Source organism: Nymphaea colorata, chromosome 2 (assembly GCF_008831285.2).
Source record: "Nymphaea colorata isolate Beijing-Zhang1983 chromosome 2, ASM883128v2, whole genome shotgun sequence".
NCBI classification, from domain to species: Eukaryota; Viridiplantae; Streptophyta; class Magnoliopsida; order Nymphaeales; family Nymphaeaceae; genus Nymphaea; species Nymphaea colorata.
In genome coordinates this window covers 20,446,249-20,468,051 of record NC_045139.1, presented here as the reverse complement: position 1 = coordinate 20,468,051, position 21,803 = coordinate 20,446,249, and the positions used below count along the sequence as shown (strand labels likewise).

General features: G+C 39.5%; 2 protein-coding genes across 2 annotated transcripts; one reads left to right on the top strand and one right to left on the bottom strand.

Annotated features, from left to right (window-relative positions):
• Positions 1 to 941: 941 nt before the first annotated feature.
• On the top strand, positions 942 to 3,185 carry LOC116247956 (pentatricopeptide repeat-containing protein At2g02980, chloroplastic-like). The gene has a single exon (XM_031620444.2). The coding sequence runs from the start codon at positions 1,102 to 1,104 to the stop codon at positions 2,929 to 2,931; it is 1,830 nt and encodes a 609-aa protein (XP_031476304.1). The 5' UTR covers positions 942 to 1,101; the 3' UTR covers positions 2,932 to 3,185.
• A 101-nt stretch (positions 3,186 to 3,286) lies between these two features.
• Positions 3,287 to 5,556, bottom strand: LOC116247955 (pentatricopeptide repeat-containing protein At3g62890-like). The gene has a single exon (XM_031620443.2). The coding sequence runs from the start codon at positions 5,410 to 5,412 to the stop codon at positions 3,340 to 3,342; it is 2,073 nt and encodes a 690-aa protein (XP_031476303.1). The 5' UTR covers positions 5,413 to 5,556; the 3' UTR covers positions 3,287 to 3,339.
• Between the last annotated feature and the right edge of the window lie 16,247 nt (positions 5,557 to 21,803).

Here is a 21,803-nt window from a genome sequence, read left to right as displayed (position 1 = left end):
TGCAGTATAATATATATACCTTCTCTGTAATCGAGCCTCTAATGATACACCGTCCCCCAAGGCAGCAACCTAGTGAAGCAAGGAACATTCAATAGACAACTTGGTGAACTTAGTACACTAGAAACAATAACGGGGCAGCTCTCTACAAGGTCAACACCATGAATCGATGGGCTTCTGGTAAAGGCATGTGGTTCAAAAGAAAACTCATGACTACACTCAGACCCGAGTTTGGTTTGAGAAAACATCACATCCAAATCTGTACAGAAGACCAATTCCATTTAAGTCAGACCCAATTAAGGCCCGATTCTGAGAAGCTCAAGATAACCCAAGTAAGGTCCCATGACAAAAGTTTAGAGAGAGGGTTTTTGGGTGAACAAGGAGACCAACTGCTCAACAAAAGCTCCTACCCAACCCGTCATCTCTTTAAGGTAAAGGGCAAACTTTTGGTACCTCAAAATGCCGCCTCCACATGTTTTGACTTACTCATTGGTGGCTTCCTTTTGCTGCCTAGAGAATTAATTTCCAATGAGGATTTGAAACATCCCATCCATTACGCTAACCTTTTTGGGGATAAGCCTATAGAAAGTCTCGTTTAAGCTGTTTTCAGGGTTTAAGTAGCTAATATGGGAACTCATGTTCCTCCTTTTCATTGGAGGGACATTTTTGTCTTTTTATATGGAGACAATATTTTGGGATTATGCTTTTGCCCTTAAGGGGTCTTCGCCATTTCGATGTCACTAATTAGGGCCTTATAACATATGAATTTTTATGCCTATCTGAGAAATTTCAGCAATACTAGCACCTTCCAAAATTAATAGAAAGATAATGGATCTAAAATAAAAAAAAGCCCGCAAATATCTTTCTTTATGAGGATCATTCTTTCTTGAAATTTTTTATTTCCGTAAGGGCAAATGTGAATGTGACAAAGGATAAGATATGGATCGTTCATCAAAATTTATGTAGCGACTGTTCCAGAATGCAATCGTTGAAGCCTGCCAAGCCATGAATCACTCGTCTCTCTTCTTTTGTTCTTGTTGGGCTAGCAGAATGACTTCTTCCTCTTTGTAGTAGGCGCTCTGCGTCATTTGTTGATTGATAAAGATGGTGGACACCATTACTGCGACAAGTTTTGCTGTCCATCTAGTTTATCCGCCTCTCCATCTGTCGAAAGAGTCCCCAACTTTGGTTTCTCCTTCTTCTTCTAGATGGCCTCATGTTCGACCTTTACCCATTTCTCTAGTTCAAGAATGCAAGAATTTGAACCACATCAAGCAAGTCCATACCAGAATCATAAAAGAAAACCATGCTCACACCGATGTTCTTCTTGTTAAGCTCGTCGAGCATTTGGTCAATTTGTCTTATGTACACTATGCCCGAGAAGTGTTCGACAGAATCCCCGAACCAACACCTTTCCTGTTCAACACTATCATTAGAGGGTACGCGTCCAGCGACGCTGGCCAAGAAGGGATGCGCCTCTTTCTTCAGATGCAGGAGAGAGGTGTCTTGCCTGATAATTTTACGTATCCTTTCCTTCTCAAGTCATGCGGTGGCATCTTTGAGGGCAGAGAAGTTCACGCCCACATTTTCAAATATGAAAATCTAGCATCTGACGTATTTGCGCAGACATCACTCGTCAGTTTCTATGCGAATAATGGAGATCTCGAAGCTGCACGCATAGTGTTCGATAAGATGCCAAATAGAAACACGGTCTCGTGGACGGCGATGATTACCGGGTATGTGCAGCAGCAGCGGTTCAATGAGGGACTGGCTTTGTTCCATGAGATGTTGGTTTCAGGGATCGAGCCAAATGAGTTCACTCTTGTCAATGTGCTATCTGCTTGTGCACATTTGGGGGGCTTAGAACTGGGCAGATGGGTTCACGAGTACATTGGTCGAAATGAGATATGCATCAACCAGGCAATTGGCACAGCCCTTATAGATATGTACATGAAATGTGGGTGCATTCAAGAAGCTGCAGATGTGTTCAAAGACATGTCTGACAGGAGCGTTTTCACATGGAATTCCATGATTGGGGGGCTGGCTATGCATGGCCATGGAGACGAGGCTCTGGATCTCTTCTGGAAAATGCAAGAGTGTGATGTAATTCCTGACAATGTCACATTTGTTGGAGTATTATCTGCCTGCAATCATGCTGGTTTAGTGGAGAAGGGCAAAGAGTTATTTCATAGTATGAATCATAAGTACGGTGTCGTGCCTAACATCAAACACTACGGATGTTTGGTGGACCTTCTCGGGAGGGCAGGTCATGTGGATGAGGCTTATGAGATTGCTAAAGGCATACCCCTCGCGCCCAGTGGAATCTTGTGGGGAAGCCTTCTCAATGCTTGTTATATCCACAAAAGGGTGTCGCTGGCGGAGGGTGTAATGGAAAAGCTCATGGAATTGGACCCTTATAATGGTGGGAATTACGTGCTTATGTCAAATATATATGCAGCTGCAGGAATGTGGGAGGACGCTGCAAAGGTGCGGAAGTTCATGAAAGATAGAGGTATTCAGAAGACACCTGGTTGTAGTTCAATTGAGGTGGACAACATGGTGCATGATTTCATGGTTGGAGATGGCACTCATCCTAGATCAAAGGATATCTACTTGATGCTAGATGAAGTTGCTGCGAGACTAAAGGCTGAGGGTTATGTGCCAAAGACTAGTCTGGTAGTGCATGATATCGACGACGAGGGTAAAATGAATGCTTTGTGCCATCACAGCGAGAAGTTGGCTATCGCCTTTGGGCTTATAAGCACAGGTCCTAACACTCCGATAAGAGTAGTGAAGAATCTTCGAGCTTGTGATGATTGCCATCTTGCAACCAAATTGATATCTAAGATTTACAATAGAGAGATAATTGTGAGGGATCGAAACCGTTTCCACCATTTTAAGGATGGAGTCTGCTCTTGTGGCGATTACTGGTGATCAGATTGTGAATCAGCTGTTGTAACCGTATTCAATGGCGAACAGTATGAATCTCTGTGGTGCACATGTCTGAGACCCTACGGAAGCATTTGGAACTCAAGGGCCTCTGTAGCAATGGCACTGGTGGTAGGTTGACTATTCACTTTGGGACATTCACATATAAATACTATGATCAACGCCATTTATAAACCGCAGGACTCTTTCATTGACGCCAGAAACTTAGTTTGATGTTTGTTTCATACATTAGAACACTATGAAAACTAAGAAACAGCATCCTGAGGCATGAAGAATGAACCACGATTGAGAAATCTGGGGAGTTGTATATTTGATACATGTGTATCACCACGAACAAGCATTAAGAAAAAAGATTGTATAGTTTATTTTATTAGCAAGGCTTTCAACAGCAGTTTACCAATAATCTGAGCACGAACAAGAACCATTATTAAAATGGTGATATCTGTTGCAGTCCCTAAGAATTATATTCCTATCATAGTGTTGGGATATCATCTTCATCATGACATGACAGTCTTCACAAACACGGAGATTTTTCACTATCCGAATTGGAGTACCAGGAGTAGTACTGAGGAGTCCAAAGGCGACAGCTAGTTTTTCACTGTGATAAGAAAGGGCTTGCATTTTCTCGTTCGTGTCCACATCATGTAGCGCAGAAGAAACCTCAGGCACATATCCTTCCCTCTTTAGTCTCTCGGTTACTTCTTGTAGCGTTCTATATATTCTTGCACAATGTGTATGTGAGTTATCCCCAGCAATGAACTCATGGACACTATTGTTCACCTCAATTGAACTGCATCCAGGCTTCTTGACGACACCTCTATCCTTCATCATCTTTCTCACCCTAACAGAATCATCCCACCTGTTGGCTTTTGCATAAATATTGGCTAACAGGACATAATTCCCACAGTTGGTAGGGTTCAATTCTATAAGACGAAAGCCAACCGTTTCTGCAAGCTTGACATTCCCATGAATTCTGCACGCATTAAGTAGAGCTCCCCATACAACAACATGAGGTTCCATTGGCATACTTTTGATAAGCTCAAAAGCCTCGTCAAGATAACCAGCACGGCCGAGAAGGTCTACCATACAACCAAAGTGTTCAGACTTAGGCTCCAAATTATACTCACTCTTCATCATGTTGAAATACATGCGGCCCTTCTCCACCAGTCCTGCATGGCTGCAGGCGGTAAGGAGCCCAACAAAAGTGACACCATTCGGCTTTAATCCATGACTCTGCATATATGAAAATATCTGAAAGGCCTCCTCGGCCTTTCCGTTCAATGCCAAGACCTCGATCATGGTACTGTAAGAGAATGCATCCTTCTCCTTAGCCATCTCAAAAACCCGGCGTGCCTCCTCCACATTCCCGCACTTGCCATACATGTCTATAAGTGCTGTTGTCACATACACATCCATCCGAATCCGGTTCTTGTCAATATAAGCATGAATCCATTGTCCTAGATCCATTGCTCCCAGATGAGCACAAGCTGGAAGCACCGCCACCATAGTGACCTCATTCGGCCTAACATCCGATCTCTGCATCTTGCGGAAGAGATCCAAAGCGTCAGTAAAACGTCGGTGATGTACACAACAAGTGATCACCACATTCCATGAGACGACACTTCTCCTAGGCATTTCATCAAAAAGAAGGCGTGCTACTTCCATGTCTCCAATGTGCACATACCCAGATATCATGGCATTCCAAGAGATAATGTCCTTCTTGGGCATTTCATCGAACAATCTACGAGCAGCCTCCACATCACCTGCTTTGCAGTACATATCTATGAGAGTGTTCCACGATGACTCATCCTTCTCAGGCATTTTATGGAAAAGTTCCTCAGCATTTGCAAAGTCTCCGCATCTGCTATACCCTGCTATCATTGTGTTCCAACAGATCACATCTCGTTCCCGCATTTCATCAAACACTTGACGGGCGGAAGCTACGCACCCAGACAGCGAATAGAGATCCATCAGGGCAGTCTGCACGATAACATTCGTCGCGTACCCAGTCTTCAAGACCAATCCGTGTATTCCCTTGCCCTCGCGAATTCTCTTCAAAGGGGAACACGATCGGAGGACGACCGGAAAAGTGAAGGCGTCAGAATCAAACCCACAACTCCTCATCTGAAAATACAAGCGAAGAACCTCCATATGATCCCCATTCTGTTGGTACCCCTTGATCATGGCATTCCAAAAGAAGACACTTGGACTGGACATTTCGTCAAATACTTTCCGCGCGTACTCCATGCAATTCGAAGACGAGCAGCAGATGATAAACTTCCCAAGCACCAGATCGTTTCGGCGCAGCCCAGTGGTTATCATCCGACCGTGTAACGCTCTGAGCTCGCTCAGAGACTTTGGAGATTGGAACGCAGATACCAATCTATTCTGTTGCACAAGTTTCAGGGGAGAGGGAGAGAAGCCATCAGCAATGGCAGGTGGCGGTGGCACCAAGCAAGCCATCATCCTCCGCCAACCGCCACTCGCTCGACTTCGTCGTTTCAGACGACTGTTTTTAAATTGATTGTATCCGCAAAGTTTGGTCCGGAAAATTCAGTTCAATGGCGAGCTCTCATTGGATCCAATCCGCACCGGACTATTTACTCCGTCCAAATTAACCCAGTTCAGTTCGCTTCGGTATCCTTTGCTCGGCTTTATCTTTGCTTTTTGAATTATTCCTTTTTTCCTAAAAAAGAAAAGAAATATGAATCTAAATTTGATTTATGATAACGTAAAGGGAACGCGTGTATATGACACTTTATTTTTCCGAGGGAAGGGTTAAGCATTGAGCAGCTTTTAGCTTTCTTATTTTACTTTTGAAATTTAAAATTCACTGCCGGAACTAATTCTTGGAATTATACGGATCTGATATTCTTAATAATAGCAAAATTAAGAGTTTAAGCCACTTTTTACAAAGTTATCAGTTTTATCATTGCAAAGGTATACACATTTAGTTCTAGTTTGGAAAACTTAAATTCACTAAATGTGTTACCGTCGTTTTTCAACAGCTAATACAAAAGAAGGAAAATTTTCATTCCCCAAGTGAGCAAGGAAAAATTTTACTGCCACATAAAAGTGGTGATCGGGCCTAAGCCTGGGCAACGGGCTGGCCCGGCCTGGCCCTACTCTAGCTCCCTCTCCCTCTCCCTCTCCACTCCACTCCACTCCACTCCGGCTCTCCCTCTCCACTCCCCCCTCCCCCTCCGTCTCCCTCCCTCTCTGCTTCCCCTCTCCCTCTTCCTCTATCTCCCTCCCCCCTCTCTCCCTCTAGCTCCGTCTCCCTCCCCCTCTCTGCTCCCGTTCCCCCTCTCCCCCTCCCTCTCTGCTTCCCCTCTCCCTCCGTCTCCCTCCCCTCTCTCCCTCCCCCCCCCTCTCCCTCTTCCTCTTCCTCTTCCATCCCCCTCCATCTCCATCTCCATCTCCATCCCCCTCCCCCTCCCCCTCCCCCTCCTCCTCCTCCATCAAACTTTTAGGGCCTGTTTGGTAGGAGGGAAAGGGAGGGATTGAGCAATCTCTCATTTGTTTGGTTGGCTAATTAGAAAGGAAGGAAAGGGAGGGAAATGGGCAAAATGTGTTTCGATGCAAAGGGAGGGAAAGGAAAGAAAAGAAAAGAAAGGGATTGTTTAGTGTAAATCCCTTCCCTTCAAATCGAATGATTGAGAAGGAAAGAAAAGAAAGGTAAGTAGAAGAGTTTTTTATTTCCACACTACCCCTCCTTTTCTTTCCTTTCTTTCTAAATTCATGTGTTCTTTAGTTTTTTTTTCCATTTCATTCACTTCCCTTCCCTTTCTATCCAAACAAACTTTTTAATTAACTCTTTCCATTCCTTTCCTTTCCCTTCCCTTTCTCTTCCCTTCCCTTCCCTTCTCATTTCCTCCCTTTCCATCCCTTTCATTCCCTCCAACCAAACGAAGCGTCAGAGCACGACCGGAGGGCAAGGGAAAGGGGCAGAACCCGGGCCGGGCCGGGCTGAGCGGCCCGTCGGGCCGGCCCGGCCCGATGCCCAGGCCTAATCGGGCCTCATACCCACCTATCAGTAATGGCAGGGACTGAGTTGGTTATTTGACCTGTGGGGTAGTCTTGTTAATAAAAACTAGCGGACTAACCCAGTTAGGAATCAGGGACCCAATTTAACCCAATCCATAGTTTGAACTTTATCGTTTGATTATATACACACACATACTTGTATGTATAGAAAAATTGGTATATTCAAGACCACTCAAATCGGAGGCAAAACCCATACCTTTCAAAATCTGTTAAATGATATTTAAAACATATGGACATTCTAATGTCTTTATAAATACTACTTCAACACAAAATAAATCTAGTTGAAGTAGTTTTTATGAAAAGCATTGATTTTTCTACAATTAAAAAATTGATGTCCGAAGAGTCGTTCATTTTTTGTTACTACAGAACATACTAAACTTAAAAAATGACATTATGTTACTGTACTACTCTTATCAATAAATTCATAAGATTATATTTATATGGTTATATTATACAAAATGTAATTCAACAATCAATTTTGAGTGGTATGGTTTTTGTCTCTAGCCTGGCAGTTTCTACTTACTTATATATATATATATATATATATATATATATATATATATATATATATATATATATATATATATATATATATATATATATATATATATATCTATTTTCCTTGGCGATGCTGTGAGCCAGCTCCCTTTCCCAGCCATTGGTTGTTGTCAGTAGGTATGCTTGAGAGTTTTTGTTTCTCTCTTTCCATCTCTTATAAAAAAACGGAGACTATTAGTGGGCTATTGGTGGTTTCTGAGATACTAACAACTGGAGATCAGGTTGGGTAACTAACAGGTATGAAGTCACTATCATGCCCAACCTAATAATTAGGTGGACTGAGTCTGACTGGAAGCACAGTCTTCAGGCCTATCCGAGTCTATCTTTGTCAAGGCTTGGACAGCCCCAACCCGATGCCTTGCCTTACTACTTGAGTGAGTGAGCCGAATCCCCTAGTTAATTTTAAATTGATAACATTATATATGTTAATTAAAAGGACAAAATGAAGCATCATTTTTTTAATCTCATTTAAAAAAATTCTTGCCATGAATAAATGCCATAATCTTTTCACAATATTAATGAATTTTTGAAAATCTATTGATGAGTAAAGATTTTAGAATATAAAAATACAATAAAATATTAAGATTACAATAAGTAATTAATCTAACATACTTTGAGAAACTTTATTCGCTTAAAACAAAAAACAGACGTTCATACACGTAATTAGGGTATATGGGATGTCTACTGTTAAAAGAATTTATTTTATTCCCTGAAGCTTGCACCTCCTCCGTTTCACTTTAAATTTGAATTTTGGTGAATATTTGTGCCTCCATGATATTGGTTTTGAGTCTGTCAGTGTGTTTCACATCGACAAACTTAATTCAACACGAAGTTATAACCTGTTGGGAAGTAAAGGGATAAGATTTCGATTTTTTTGAGATGTTCATTTATTTGGATTCCAATTTTTATCCGAATACGGATGAAGAAAATTTTGTATTAGATCTAAATTTACAAATCTTCATCTGACTTTTAATCTATGTTCAAACCTCAATGGCATGCTAAGATACAATTTAAAAAATATAGACATTGGATATAGGATATTTATTTAAATTATCTGATCCGAATCCAAATATTTCGATCAGACAAATCAGAATGTAAATAGAAATCTGATCAGATGTTACTTCTTAAATCTGAATCCTATGCTGTTTCTTAATCGATATCAACTTTTTTCCATATCCAATTATTGTTAAAGCAATTGGGTCGGAAACCAAAAATAAATCTGATTTATTGACAAGAGCTGTACACGTCTAACAAAACGTAATTGTGGTAACTTCGGATATTCATTATATAATTGGGAACTGAATTATACATGTTTCTCGTTAGGCTAGGCAGTGACTCATGAATTATTACGTTAAGACATTTATTACATTTAGAGAAAAAAGTCAGGATCGTTTGAACCACTTTTAAATTCTTTTTCTTCCTTTTGTACCCAGTCACTCAGATATTGGTACATGTATCGGTACCGTATGAAGATAATGGTATGGAGACAATAATTTTGGAAATTAAGGACATGTGGATCCGACAAGGTGTGTATGTATCTGTGTACGTAAATTCCACAAAAAATATGGAAACTTCCACAACAATATGAAAAATTCTGCAAAAAACTTGCAAAAATCAAAACTTCTGAGTCCAAGTATGTCGCCATACCGGGTCAGCATGTCGACATGGATACAGCAGCATTCCAGCTGTGTTTGAGTTACTTAACTTTTGTAAACTGAGTATGACCATATGCATATATCCTAAAGGCCTAAAACTGCTTCCTAGCTTTATGCAAAATGCCCCATAGGTAGGGGCGAAGCTACAAAATTTTTTTCATGAAGCACTAAATATATAATTAACAAATTTTCAATTGGTCTTGAAGCAGCAGCCCGGGTCTCATGGAGCTACCCCATATAAATGAACCCAGCTCCATGGAGATCCAATATGTAAATTCAACGTTTTAAATTGAGCTACGTGGGGCATACGGCCTACAGAACCCCCACCTATCTAAGCCGCCCCTGCCCATGGTGAGCCTCCAAGTTCTCGCTCAATTTCTTTCTTCTTTGACAAAAGTAATCACATATAGGCTTTTTTAGGAGTTAAGACTGTAGTAACGAGCTGCTCAGTTTGTTTGCAAGCTGATGCTGTGGGAAATAAAACTTGTGGCTAAAATAAAATTTATGTAACTGACTGGACCAAAGCATACCCAAGTACGTTTCATTAAATGACTGGATATAAAAAATGGTTCTACATATACAAACTTTTAATGGCAAAAGTCCTATTCAACTCCTTATGAATTTTATTCTTGTAATCGTAACGTGACCCTTTCTAAATATGATGGCGGCTGTTTCTCTCTATACACGGCTAATCACTAGGCACATCACTACAACAATACTATCTATTGCTGATAGCCAAGACCGCCGGCAAAGACTAGCATTGGTAGTTGGCAAATGCATTTGACTTCAGCGATAGACCCCTCCACTTGACTTCGATTACACACATAACCTTTTAGTATAGATAAGTACTTGTTGCATAATACAATAAAAATAAAATCATAATAAAAACTGTTATGAGATGCACAAGATGAATACTTCATGCAACATACCTCTCAATTGAGTACATCCAACAATACTGCACTGGTCCTTCCAATCTCACATCATCAACAAGATGAATTGTCAAATGTATCGTGATGTCAAAAAATATGGTAGAAATATCATTTACATGTGACACAATATGACTGCACCATGTTCCTCTAATGGTTTAACTCAGATTCTTGTAATGTCTTTGAACATATTTTTCTAAAAAATATGCACAGCTCAATAAGAACAACACTAACTTTGTAGAAGAATATTCTTCTCACAGCTAAAGGAATAAATTGATATAACAACATATGAGACTCATGACTCTTTAGGCCTGTTATTCTTTTTTCCTTCATGCTTATATGATGCAAGATATTAGTTGCATCGTTATCAAGAACTTTTAGACAGTTCAACACTTCGCAAAAAATATATTTTTCTTCTTTGCTCATATAGTAGCATGCAGCAGGTAAATATATTTTTCTTCTTAAAAATTGTGGATGCCGTGCATGATTTATGTTCATGTCTTGTAGGTCTAATGTACATTCAAATGATCTTTTGTCTTCCCCTTTATATCTAATAGTGTGAAATAATGTTGTCACATGTATTTCAATTTATGTGCATTACATCAAAATTGTGACACAACATATTATGCTTTCAATAAGGTAAAAATATGTTTTTCCTTTTCCAAGTATAAGGTAAATTACTATCTGCCTCAATCAATTGTTTCATTACATCTTTCCCAGATAATGGAGAAGAAGCAACTCTCTCCAAACATCACCATCAAATAAAAATTTATTAAACCTGAGCTTATGACCTGCAGAGAAGAACCTTTGATACCCTATATAACAAATTTTTCTGTTGTGCTTCAAATAAAGTGAGCAACTATCCTTATTGCACATAGGACATATTAGTTTTCCTTTTGCATTCTAAGCTGATAGGTTTGCATAAGCTTGAAAGTCATTTAAATGTTCATAGTAATGCAAAACCACATTTGGAAGTATTGTTCTATTGATGCATCATATGTTTTAACACCTTCATCTCATAGCAACTTTAGCTCATAATTTAATGGTTGTAAAAGAACGTCTATTTTATTATCAAGTGTTGTTGGATCATAAATTAACAATATCATTATTGTTGATGTTTGCTTCATACAAACCCATAGAGGCAAGTTATATGCAACTAACAACGTTGGAGGCACTATATGACACACTTAAAATTCGAGCAAAATTAAAATCCATCACTTGCTAGACCCAATCTAACATTGTGGCTGTATGATGCAAATGTTGGATGCAGCTTATCAAAAGATTTCCAAGCTTATGCATCAAGTGGATGCACACAGTTAGTTTATATAGGGATGAGAAAAACCACATCAAAACAAGTCAAATGCTATAGAGAGAAAGAGAGAGCCGAGCGAAAGAGATGTTTTCACATGTCAACAGCAAAAAGAAGAAGCTTGTGACTATTTTAGAAATCTGCAGCTACATAAAGAAAGGGGGAGAAAATGAATGAGATAGATGGATTGGAGATGTATCCACAAATAGATATAGCTGCAGACAGAGAGGTTTCAGAGGGCAGAAGATGCGGCTGAGGGAGAGATGCAGACATTGGTAAAAGTAAATCTAGTTTTGTAGAAACTATCTATAAGGAGCATACTTTTTCTCAGATCCACAACACATGTTCCACATGTTCATGGTGTTCTGGACATCCAAAATGGGAGCGGTTTTATATTGTTCTCTAATTGATTAGGGTATATAGGAAATCAGTTTGTTGAGTTTTCTGATTGTTTTGGTGTATTTTATAACTGATTTTATGCTTTTGACCCATTTTGAACTTGTTTTAATACTTATTTGAACCCATTTAAAGTATATTTGAACCACTCATTAAGAATTATAACTAGTTCATGGACTTTATGCACTTGTTTTCATGTAAAAAATTATGTTTTTATATATTTTATGTTTTCGATTGTATTTTATTGTCTCTATGTTGTATATGCTTATTGTTAATTTTTCATCCATGTTGATAAATGGAGTAGTATCAGACTTCATTGATTTGCAGTAGTTCCCACCAAAATGCTCGGTGTGTTTTGATTGCTTGTAACTATACTACTATTTTCATCATCAGTATATATTAGACTTTTTAAAAATATTGCACCAGCCAAAGGTTGTGTCTTTATGTTTGTAGTTTAATAGGCTAAAATGAAGGAAATGTGATTCAATATATGAGATATGCAAGTTCCAAATGTGTCATATCAACTTATCCTTGGTTATATGTTCCTTTAATTTTGTTGAATAGTAGGAAACATGATGTATTTGTGTGTCATAGTTTCACACCAAAGTGAGACCGTATGTCCCCTCACACTCCCATAAAAGAAGACAAATAATAAAACACATTATATTTGTTTTTCCATTGTCTTGTTTGAGTATGAATGTTTATGTATATCTTTTATCATCATAGTGCCTAGCTCGGTTATTATTAATAACTCAATTAATATTCTCATTTTTTATAACATTAATTTCACGACTATAAAGAAACTGTATTGTTGACATTATGTTATATGGACCTAGACCTATTCCTTCTATATGAATGAGCTTGTCCGTCTAACTGAGATATGATACAGCTGAAAAGAAAGCAAGTTTCGACAAGTGGGAGTCATCTAATGACCTTAGCTTGATGCTCTTGCAATCTATAGTTGCAAAGAATATTTAGGGGCTATACCCACTTATCGAATTATGAAAGAATTTCACAATATTGTAGATGTTCTGCTTGTCAGTTCAAACAAGGCTAGGACTAGTACCCCGATGTTGAAACTGATGCCTATGAAATATACAGGTTGGGGTAGCATATGACAACATACGTTAGAAATGAAAACACGACATCTCATATGCATGATATGAAAGTTAGTATTTCTGACTACTTCTTGGTCCATTTGATTATGTCATCCTTACCTGTTGAATATGATCTTTTCAAAATCTTTTACAACACATATAATGATAAATTCGAAGTGTGTTTAAAAAAAAAGTGATTGAGGAGTGAGAAGGTGTAAAGTGCATATATGGCTTCTCATAGAGGTTAGAACAAAGTTCAACTAAAGAAAAATGTCATAAAGAAAAAGACTAAGAAATTGGTTGCATGAACTCTTAACTCAGCAAGATATCTCTTTTCCAAAATGCTTCTTTTACAAAAAGAAGGGATATAAGTAAGTAGACTATGAAAATTATGTGAACTGTTTGGCTATGAAAGTTAATTTTTCATTTATTTATCATGAATACAATTTAATTTTGATTGCAATTAATATATGGTAGGTTGATTGAGTTGTCATTGTTCATATTGTTAATACATTGGAGATATTTCAATATAAAGTAAACTAACAGAGCGTGAAAGAAGCATCTTCTCAAAAAACAACATGTATTCATATGTCAAGGCCATTAGGACATACCGAGTGGTTTTAGGGAGTGGTTCTGTTTTGGACTTAATTGATACATTTTATGTACCATCTTATAGCAAAAACCTTATTCTATTTCAAGATTTGATAAACTTGAATATTGTTTTAAACATTAAAATTCAAAAAATTTTATTTATAAAGATCCACACTTTATTGGTTCTGCATATATGAATGATGATTTGTATCGTCTAGAAACTATGATCTGTGAATCTCTATCTTGTAGTAATATGTCAATTGGTAATAAACATCACCTATTAAGTGATCAATTATACATGTTTGGTACTGTCATTTACGACATATAGCTAAAAAGAGAGTCCAAAACTTGTTAAAAAAAGAAATTTTTCTATCCATTGATTTCATATATTCAAAAATATGTTTATATTGTATTAAGGTTAAGCAAAATAACACATACAAGAAAAGTGCTAAAAGGAGCAACAACAAACTATAAATTATTTACATTGATATATGCAAACCATTTATCCCATGTTACATAGGGAGCAAATATTTTGCCACATTTATTGATGATTATTTTTAGTATACATATCTCTACCTTTCATTTAAGAAATATGAAGTCTATCAAGTTTTTGAAGACCTTACAAATGAGAAAGAGAAACAAACCGGGGCAGTAATAAAGATAATTAGATAAGAGAGAAGTGGCGAGTATTATGGTCATTTTACTAAAATAGCACAATGAGATGGACCTTTCACATGATTTCTCAAAGAAGAAACACAATGCCTAATAGAACACATCAGAATTGTGTAGCTAAAAAGAGAAACTGAAATTTTGTGTGCTATGTTGAATTATTCAACACTCCTTATTATGTTGTGGGTGAGACTTTAAGGACAACCATACACATTTTGAATAAGGCACCTACAAAAGTTGTTTCTAAAACTTTTTTTGAGTTATGGACAAGTAGAAATTTTTTTATTATTATATATGTACATTTGGGGTTGTCCTACATAAGCCAAGTTATATAACCCCCACATAAAGTCTTTTAATCGTTCAGCAACCGGTAGTTTTTTCATTATTTACATGAAAAGATCGAAGGATTATAGATTTTATTATTCAACTCATTCACTGCATATAGTAGAGATAGATAAAGGTAGATATTTTTAAGATGGTTTTGTTGCGATAAAGAGATGATAAAACTTCTCATTGGAGGAAATTAAGGATGTAATGTTTATGAATATAATGATTGGTAGACTTCTTATCATCATTCACTCAAATATTGGTCTAGTTATTGATATACCTGTCTTAGAAGAACTACCGAAGTATAATGCCGATAAACAACTACATGAAGGCAAGTTCAAATGAACTATTGGAGCCACCTATATGGAGATTCATAAGGATAAGAAGATATGTTATTCATCTAGATTATTTGGTACATTTACAAGAGCTAAGTGATTTCATAGATGATGATGATCTAATCACTTTTATGAAAGTTATTGAATATAAGCAATCAGTACACTATGTAGTAACTTAATAATGTTTCTCTACAAAACTGGTTACATTCACACTTTGTGCATGCACAAGGGTGTGTAATAACCAAAATACTCTCGATAAAGTAAAAGATAGAGATTTTTATAAGGATACTCAATCCGGTTCGGCTCGAAATGTGCTCTCCACATGATGGATCTTAATACACAAGATCTGATAGCTCAATGGCATGGGTAAGCTAAGCAAGTCTTGTAGCAGAGATCATAGAGTCTTTAATCAGCACAGCCATACAGTTCAAGAGTACTAATTTGGGTTGAGCTTGTCAAGATTTCATCAAGAGTAGCTACCTTTTTTGTTGAAAATCGGGCTCGGAAACGAGCCAGATTAGCTGCTGTTGTCCTGCTCAAGCACAGTTGACAGTTTACGCTAAGTATGTTTGAACTTATTACAGAATCTTGGTTCAACAGGTCAAGAGTCCAAAATCCTGTTACTTGGACGTTGAAATAATTTAACACTTTTTGTTAAAAAGTCAGCTTAAATCTCTGCTCATGAGCCCAAACATATGCCAACCACAAGGCACAAGTTTATCCTCCTTAATTGAAATCATCAGCATGGATTTTTCAGTAGGCTTTGAGTCTTTGACGCTTTGTCCTAAATTCCTAATATGTGAAGTCCATTAGCAGTCTAGCAGGGAAACTCGCTTCCCACTTGGCCACTTCCCAGCTTAGCTCTCTTTCGTTTCTCCCTTCACCATGCTTCCCCGCTTAATCCTATCCATTATTCTAGCATTTTCACTTCACATTATCACAAAAAAGACAAAAACAGAGAGAAGTGGAAGTGTGGAACTGAGACTGACAGACGATTAAACTAAAAAATAAAACGAAGGAAACTAAACAACTAAACAAGCGTTGGAAAAGGGAGAAAAAAATGAAAACCCAACACTGCAACGCCAATCTTATTGATGCAGCCAACAAAACAAGCGTTTAATTAATAGGAAATGGGCGGGGAAACAATTCTGGTGAATGATTGGGCGAAACGGGCCAGGAAACAATTCTAGCATGGGCGATATGTTTAAGGCTTTACGCTTGCGGTTGCAGACTTGAAGTGTTGGAGTTGCATCGCTGTTCACTGTGGGGCTTGACCCAATTCTGGCATGAGCAATACATGCCACGATTCTGCCGTGAAGCTCCTTTTCAATGGGAGCTTCATTGCACGTAGCTCCGCTATTTGCTGAGCCATAGCCCATGACCAAAGCACTAACCTGGCCCAACTACTCGAAACCCAAGCCCAGCCTAATTAGAATTAAAAAAATATTTTTAATATACAATAATATATAAATATAATTCATTATAATCCAATATATATACTTGGAAAATAAAATAATCTCAAAAAGTTATCAGCCTGGCTCAATTTTAGCATCCACACCCGAGTTGCTGTGGGTACATGGTATCCATCGAGTACCCGGCCTAATGGCTAACTTAATCAAAGTAAACACTATTTATGTTATCACATTTTAGTAATAAAATTTTATTATTTGGTTGTTGTTTATGTATTAAATATATTTATTATATTAAGAGTATTGCTTAATAAATTATAGACTGATATTGTAGACTTAGAAGTCATTTGATAGTTGTACCATAGGATAGAACAAACAAGACGTCCTGTTTATCACACTATTGTTCTGTCCATCCTGTCAATGTTGTTCTTTGTCCATTGTTTGACAGTTTTAAGAACAAACACCATATTTCTTATCACCAGTGTTTGTTTTATCTCTATCTGTACTGTCTATCTTGTTCGTTCTGTCCGATATTTGTTTCTTGGAGCCTTTTTTTTTTTCTCTCTCTTTCTCTCTCTCTCTCTCTCTATATATATATATATTTCATATCTTTTTGTTTTTGTTTTTCTAGCCATTGTTGATTTGAAAAAATCAAGCACTGACGTCGTTCTTCATTCATTCAATATTTAAGTATCCATCACTTACCAATTTCTTATTTTTATTTCATATTTTAGAAAAGTTATCATGACGTCAAAAATGAGATTCATGATTCTCAATTTTCTCACATCGGCAGTTCAAAGAAACCATGAGGCCCCATCTTGATGATAGGTCACAGATAGTATTTTTGTGGTAACAAAGAGATGCACATTATTCTCTTCTCATGAAAAATAATTTCTGAATGTTAGAAGATGCAGTGAGAAACTTTCATGGTGATGAATGATGATCAATGACAATGAGCGGATTCTAAGAAGATGAACAACAAATGACCAGCGATTCTTAAAATTCTCTAAGCAATATTTATTCATTCTAAGATTTGAGATCAACGTGGAAAACGCAATAAACATTCAGAACATTGAAATTCTGTTGAAATTTACATCCTAATCTCTCTAACTTGTTTTTCCAGCCATCCGTCCCAATTAATGAAATCCATTCTTACAAACTGGTTAATTTGATCCAAGTTGAGCTTTGATTCCCAATGTAAGTGATTTGTTCTGTGTCTGAACCAGGCCCAAAGCATGCACTCTCTGCATAAAATATGTTCCTGGCATCACAAAATCCAATGGCACAAGTAAGTTGGTAAGTTTAAGCCGAACTGGAAACGGAGAAAGGAAAATCAGTAAACTAAACCAAAATCTTTCCTCCAAAACACGTTTGGAAGCTTGGAAAATGATTGAAGTAGTTGACGTCAGGCAGATAATTAGAGAAAATTTTTACAGTGGAAAGACTTTCCCCTTTTCATGTGAAACTTTTCTCCTATGGAGGATGGAGAAACTCTCTTTCTCTATTTTTTCCATTTTTCTCAAATCAGATGTTCTTACAAGAGGGAGTTTTTCTAACATAAAATTCCTCATTGAGAGCCTCCATGTCTAATTTTTTATCACTTTTACGAGGCCAACAATAGTAGAAACAAGGAGAAAAGTAATACATAGTAGAAACAATGTGTAAAATCCTTTTTTTTTTATCTCTCATAGTTGTTCGATCAAACAGCTTATGTGCATCCTTTAGACCATGGATGATATACCTTATCACCTGTTGAAGCCCAGTCATGGTCCCATGCCTAGCTGACGGCTGATGATTTTGCATCGTTGAAGGTAGCATTGTTCGATTACTTCGGACATACACACATGGAAGCCTAGTCATGGTCCCATCGCCTTAATGCATATTGCATGAGACTCGTCTCTCTCTCTCTCTCTCTCTCTTGCCACTTGCGTCTTGGTGCCTAAGCGCCCTAACCCTACGGATGTCAGCCACTTTCGTCTGATCTCCATCTTAGGCACTCCCTATAAGATTGTCACTAAGTTGCTTTCCTTGCGACTTGAACCTCTTATGCCATCTATCATCAACCCCTTTCAGGTTGCGTTCATCAAGGGTCGGCGTTTGCATGACGCTGTCGTCCTTGCCAACGAGGTTGTTCATTCCCTTTACTGTTTGCGTCTTCCCTCATTCATCTTTAAGTTGGACATTTCCAAGGCCTTTGATTCGGTTAGTTGGGAGTTCCTTTCTGACCTCCTCACTCGTCTTGCTTTTGGTCCGTCGTTTCGTCAGTGGATCCTCTCGCTCGTCATTGGGGCCCAGCTTGCGGTCTCCTTCAATGGGTTGTGTGGCGAATTTTTTTGTCTCGGTCGCGGCCTCCGACAGGGTTGTCCGCTATCACCTTTGCTTTTCAACTTAGTTGCCGAGTGCTTTTCTGCCTTATTTCGTCATGCGATTGTCGTTGGTTTCATCACTCCACATTCACTACCTCACTTGCAGGCCTTCTCCACCCTCCAATATGCAGACGATTTTCTCTTGTTTGGCACTGCTTCTCGCCAACAGATTGTGAGAACTTGGCTCATCCTTCGAATTTTTGACCTCGTCTCTAGTCGTTCTATTAATTCCTCGAAGTGTCACCTTTCTCTCATTCAAGCGGATCAAGCCACGGTGCTTCTTGCGGAAGCTTGTTTTGGGTGTAAGGCTGTTGGCCTGCCCATGGACTACTTGGGTCTTCAGATTAGATTGTCGCCTCCTACGCCCTTCTTTTGGGATGGTGTGGAGAAGAAGTTGTTGGATCGCCTCTATTGTTGGCAGGGGAAGCTGCTTTCCTTGCCAGGACGTATTACCCTTGCTAAGCACTGTCTTGCATTTATCCCACTTCATGCCTTGGCGGTCTTTCGACCTCCTGCGGTTGTACTGAGAAGGTTTGACAAGATCATTCGTAATTTTATTTGGGATGGTGATCGCCCTTTGGATTGTCTTGCGCGTTGGGATATGGTTGTCCTTCCACGTCTTCTTGGGGGTGCTGGGATTACCAACCTTAGTCGGGCGTGTGAGTCCTCTTTATGTTCTTGGTGGTGGCATCTGGCAACTGAGTTTTCTCTCATCTCCATTTTCATTTGTTCCAAATATGACATGTCTTCCCCTAGTGATTGGAATATTTTCATCTCTCACACCTCTCCTTCACACTTTTGGAGCGGTCTGCTTTCTGCCCTTCCTCTTTTCATTCGCCTTGCTGACCTCCCACCGCTTGCCCCCCCTTCCTGGCCTCTTTCGTCTTCCCGTGAATTTATTTTTTCCTCTTGTTACCTGGCCTCCTTTGGTTCTTTCGTTGCGTCGCTTCCACCCCGGTCTCTTTGGTCTCCTGGTCCCTCTCCTCGTGCCATTGCTTTTACCTGGCTTCTTTTTGCTGGTCACATCAATGCTTTTGACCACCTACAGCGTCTTGGTATTAGTTTAGCAAACCAATGTTCCCTCTGTCTCGTCGCGGCTGAATCTCGGGTTCACCTTTTTACCTCTTGTCATTTCTTCTATAGTGTCCTTACTTCTGCATGGCCTTCTTTCGTTAACAACCTCTTAAACCCACCATCCATTCGCCTTTTTTTCCTCTTTTGTCCTTCTTCTCACTTGTCTTTTACCTGGGGTCGTGTTTGGAGGTTGTGGCTCATTTCTTCTTTGTGGCGTATTTGGGAAGAGCGCAACAACAAGGTATTCAGGGACACCTTCTCATCGTCGGAGTCTGTGGCACGCCTTGTGCAGGGAGATATTCACTTTGCTATTCGGCTACGGTGCCGTCCTTCGTCTACTGCTGGGTGACTCTGCTGTTCCGTCTGTCCACTTTCTCTCCACCTCTCTTATTACGTTTTATTGTGATACTAACTTGTATATTCTCTTCTTATATTTCGTTTCTGCGGTTTGCTTATGTACTTAGGGAACTTCTTGTCCCCAAATTTTGCTATATATTTTCATTTTATCAGCTATCTCTCAGCTATCTCTCTCTCTCTCTCTCTCTAAGCCTTGACTTGATCAAAATCCTTTTTATGGTTTCCAACAGCTGGTGGAGGTTGCCGACATCACAGATGTTCATGGTGGATGGAATGCAGTTTGTTTCCTTCAAACCCAAGCCAATACCGATGAATTGCCTGCCCTTCTTCGCCATTAGGGCCAGTTCGAGAGTTGAGGAAGAGGAATAAACCTTCCCAGCACATGAGAGAGTGAGATGTTGTGCCGGAGGCAAGAGAATGGGAGAGAGAGAGTGAGGAAAGGGAAAGGGAGAGAGGGTCTGGAAAGAGGGGAAAGGGAGAGAGGGTCTGGAAAGACGGGAAAGGGAGAGAAACAACACAACAATGAGAGAAAAGAAAAAGGGTGGAGAGGGAGGAGAAGGAGAGGGAGACAAAGGGGGAGGCGGGATGGAGACGAAGGAGAAGAGAGAAAGAGAAAGGGCGACGAGGCGGGGCGGAGACGAAGGAGAAGAGACAAAAAGAAAGGGCGAGGGCTCAAGGTCGGGGGTGAGCTTGCAGGGGAGTGAACGAGTTCCTCGAGGGGCTGTCCCGTGGTTTACACGCTTCGACCTTTATACCCCTTGTTCTTTGTCCTGTCTGTTTCAACTGTCTGATGTTTGTGTCGACTTCATCTAAACAGAACATGTCTGTTCCATTATGTAGTGTTTCAATGTATTGAAACGACCTCTTAAGTCTGTCTATTGCATAGTGCATCCTTGTTTGCCATACGAGTCAAGTAAAAGAATGTTGGAATTAACCTGTTGAAGGGTTGAACAGTTGCAACCCTCCATTCTTTCAGCTGTTTACTATATCGAACTCTTCACTTTGCATCAGTTGGAGATGACCATTCATTCTGCAGTGTTTTAATATATACTACAAGATGATCCCTGCTCAACTTCGGGATTCGGCGCCTATGCTCATCGATGATGGCCATCGCCTAAGGAGAATAACTGACCTCATTTTACCAATCTTTATCATGACCAGAACCAACACTACATTGAGTTCGCCGACTTTCCTTGTTGAGGTTAGCCACATTTTGATAAAGGTTAGGCGAGATTAAGCCTGGGCACCGGGCCGGGCCACCGCCGGGTACCCGGTACCCGGCCCGACTCGGGCCTGGCCCAGGCCTTGAAAAATCCTTAACGGGCCAGATTTTATCGGGCCCGGGCTTGATCCAACGTTCGACGACGGCCCGACAAGCCCGTAATTAAAAAAAAAAAAACTTCTTTTTTTGCCCCTTTACTTATGTTAGGGTTTTCGATTTTCACTTCTTTTGAATGTGTTTTTCATACTTTCCTTTCATTCCCCCCCCCCCCCCCCCCCCAGCCGACGCCATGACCTCGCTCACTGTCGTTGAACACCTCCTCCAGTCCTGCCTGTTGCCCATCACCAACGGCTCTACGACAACCGAAAAAAGATGAGAAAACTTGAAAAGTGGAGACCCTACAGCCTGCAGGAGGCCAAACCCGGGCGGATAATTGGGCCTGGCCGTGCCGGGCCTCTGGCACAATCTCAAGCCCAAGGCCGGATACTTCAACGGCCCGGCTCGGGCCTCGGGCACAAT

Coding starts and splice junctions, on each gene's coding strand:
- LOC116247956 (XM_031620444.2), top strand. CDS start 1,102: ATGGTGGACACCATTACTGCGACAAGTTTTGCTGTCCATCTAGTTTAT.
- LOC116247955 (XM_031620443.2), bottom strand. CDS start 5,412: ATGATGGCTTGCTTGGTGCCACCGCCACCTGCCATTGCTGATGGCTTC.